The following is a 2,687-nucleotide window of genomic DNA, read 5'->3' on the forward strand; positions in this document are numbered from 1 at the left end:
AAATTCTAAAACTTTATCTTTGTGTAAAAGTGTAACAACTTTGTCCTGTGGAGCTTTGGAGAAGTTCCTGTTTTAAAAGGAGTTAAACGGTAAAAAAGTTTGAACCTTTTCAGCACCACGGACAGAGACGCTAAGCTGCTCAGCAGCCGTGTTGCAGATTTCTTTAGAGTCGTGTTTAAAAATGTAAGCAAGATTGATCGTTATTGGTAAAAGAGCCCCAAACACATAAAACCACATCTCCTCCTCTGAGACAGAAGAAGCGATATAAGCTGGATCAGTGCTGAGTGAGAGCAGAAAGTTTTATTTAGATGGAAGTGTCTCAGATTATTTCTATAACGCACTCAGAAAGGTGTAGAGGAGTATTTTATGTGTTGATGCTCCAACTTTCAGACTTTGAACCAGCTGCTCAGCACTCGTCAACATCACACAGAAAGCTGCACCAAAATAATCCACTGAACCTCTGGAATAATGTTCAGTGACTTACTTCATTTCCCTGTTAACACACTGCAGCTGATATCAGCGGAGGTTAACACTCAGATGACAGAGTGTCAGAATGACGAAAGGGGAGCTTTGGAAATGGTGATAAGATAAAAAATATGAGACCGTTCAGTTGGAGCTGACCTGCAGCCCTGCAGCACAGGGGGATTGTGTGCGTGTGTGCGTGTGTGTGTTTATTGTCTTTTTGTTTTCTGAGAGATGATAAAGAAAAAAGCACCATCAAGGCTGGAAACTGTCCAAACTTTGTCATCATATTTGTGGATCCTTTAGGCGTCTTTTAATGTAAACAGAAATAATAGAAAAATCCATCTGATAAGACATCGGAGGAACACACACACACACACACACACACACACACACACACACACACACACACACACGACGATAGATACACAGACATATTCACATCAGTCTGCCTCGCAGGTTGTACAGTGTAGACTGCTGCTGTAAGTCTGCTGTTGGTTGTTGATTTCACACAAAATTATCCAAATTTGTTAAATTTCTATCAACAACATGGAAACATAAGGCTGTGAGCAACCGGGTATGGAATGTTCTACAAATTGCAATAGATTTAGAGAAGTATTTGTTAAAAATGCTATGGGAAAATGTCAAGGTAAATTATATTTTTGAGGAAAATAATGACATTTAAAATTATTTTACAGAATTATTTTAATTTTTTAAGCAGTTTTATTCTTGTCAGGTCCTTGTTTGTATTTTTTTTTTGTTTTTTTACTGTCCATTTTTAGTTATGCTGCTTGTTAGTGGATGCAGTTTTATCAGGAGAGATGACGTTTGCGTCCTTGTTACTGATGCTACTTTCGTGTTTCATGTTCCCGCAGACCTCTGCTCCAGCCTGAAGATCACCGATCAGTCCAACCAGAACATCAGCGTCACCATCTTCGTTGAGAAACTGGAGGACCATCCCAAAATCTTTCAGATCGGAGACATCATTCGCATGCACAGAGTCAAGGTCCAGATTACAGACTGCTTGTTTTAGTAACTATATCTTGTGTTACTGCATTAAATGTTTACATGTTGTTGTTTTTTTTAAGTTTAAGGGCAATATTTTTGTTAGTATGAGACTACATTGATTTAGGAGATCAGTGATGAATGATTCCATGTTTTCCTGCACAGACTAAATTCTACAATGACTCCCTCACGCTGATCAACACCTTCAGTTCCTCTGTGGTGACGTTTGATGGGGCGGAGGGCGCGCCTATAGAGCCGCGAACCTCTAGCCGCTCCTTCCACCTGGACCAGGGGGACCATCGGATTGTAGAGGAGCTGCGATCCTGGGCCGCCAGCCAGGCTCTTGTCCCGTCGGTTCCCTCGACCCCTCTGTCTGCCGTTCAGCCCAAAGCTTACTTCGACCTGACCTGCCAGCTGCTGGCCAAAGCTCCCATCGACACCACCTGCACCGTGCTGCGGGTAAGAAAGCTTCAGACACTGAAACAGATAAACTGCAGCACTCACTAACGAGAATTACTTAATTAGCCTAATTTCTTTAGGCTAATGAGACAGATTGTGATATCAGTTTTTATTATGGGGCTGCATTTTGCACTGGAAGAATGACACCAAATTTGGCTCAAAGGTCGAGTCCCATGCTTAACTTCCTCAACGGGAATTAAGAGCCAATAGTCCTGATGGTGCTGCAGCAACCGTTTAAAGTTCAAACTTTAAAAAAAATCCTAAAAAATCACCTGTATGGCTTTCAGCTTTCACTAAACTGTAGGCCCAATTATGAGGCCGCCTTTATACGTTCCATATGATGAAGCCCATCACTCTTCACTAAGAAATAATGAGACAACATCACATCAGTGGGGAGAAAACAACAAAAGAAGATAAAGAGAGATGAAAAAATTAATGAATAAATAAAGGTGACATCACATAGAAACAAGTGAGTTATAAGAAGTGATTTAAAAGATGCCCCCAATTCTGCGAGTCTTATCTTCTCAGGCAGTTGGTTTATTGTCTGTGTTAACCCTTTGAAACCTGAGCAAATTGGCTGGATTTCTATCAAAAACATGGAAAGAGGGCAATGAGCAACTTCAGAGGACATGGCCCAAAAATCATTTAAAAAATATTTTAAATATTTACAAGAAAATCACCTAAAGAAAAACAAAAAATGAAAATAAAAATCAAAAACAGAAAAGAAAATGTACAAAAAAACATAACACGTTGGAAATAAG

General features: G+C 40.0%; 1 protein-coding gene across 1 annotated transcript; it reads left to right on the top strand.

Annotated features, from left to right (window-relative positions):
• Positions 1–1,337: 1,337 nt before the first annotated feature.
• Positions 1,338–1,926, top strand: LOC121940939 (protection of telomeres protein 1-like; the record flags this gene model as incomplete). The annotated part of the gene is made up of 2 exons (XM_042483613.1): positions 1,338–1,468; positions 1,633–1,926. Coding segments are annotated over 2 exons (425 nt in total), but the record flags the coding sequence as incomplete, so codon positions are not given.
• Positions 1,927–2,687: the final 761 nt, after the last annotated feature.

The sequence above is a fragment of the Plectropomus leopardus genome, unplaced genomic scaffold (assembly GCF_008729295.1).
Source record: "Plectropomus leopardus isolate mb unplaced genomic scaffold, YSFRI_Pleo_2.0 unplaced_scaffold9939, whole genome shotgun sequence".
Taxonomy (NCBI): Eukaryota; Metazoa; Chordata; class Actinopteri; order Perciformes; family Serranidae; genus Plectropomus; species Plectropomus leopardus.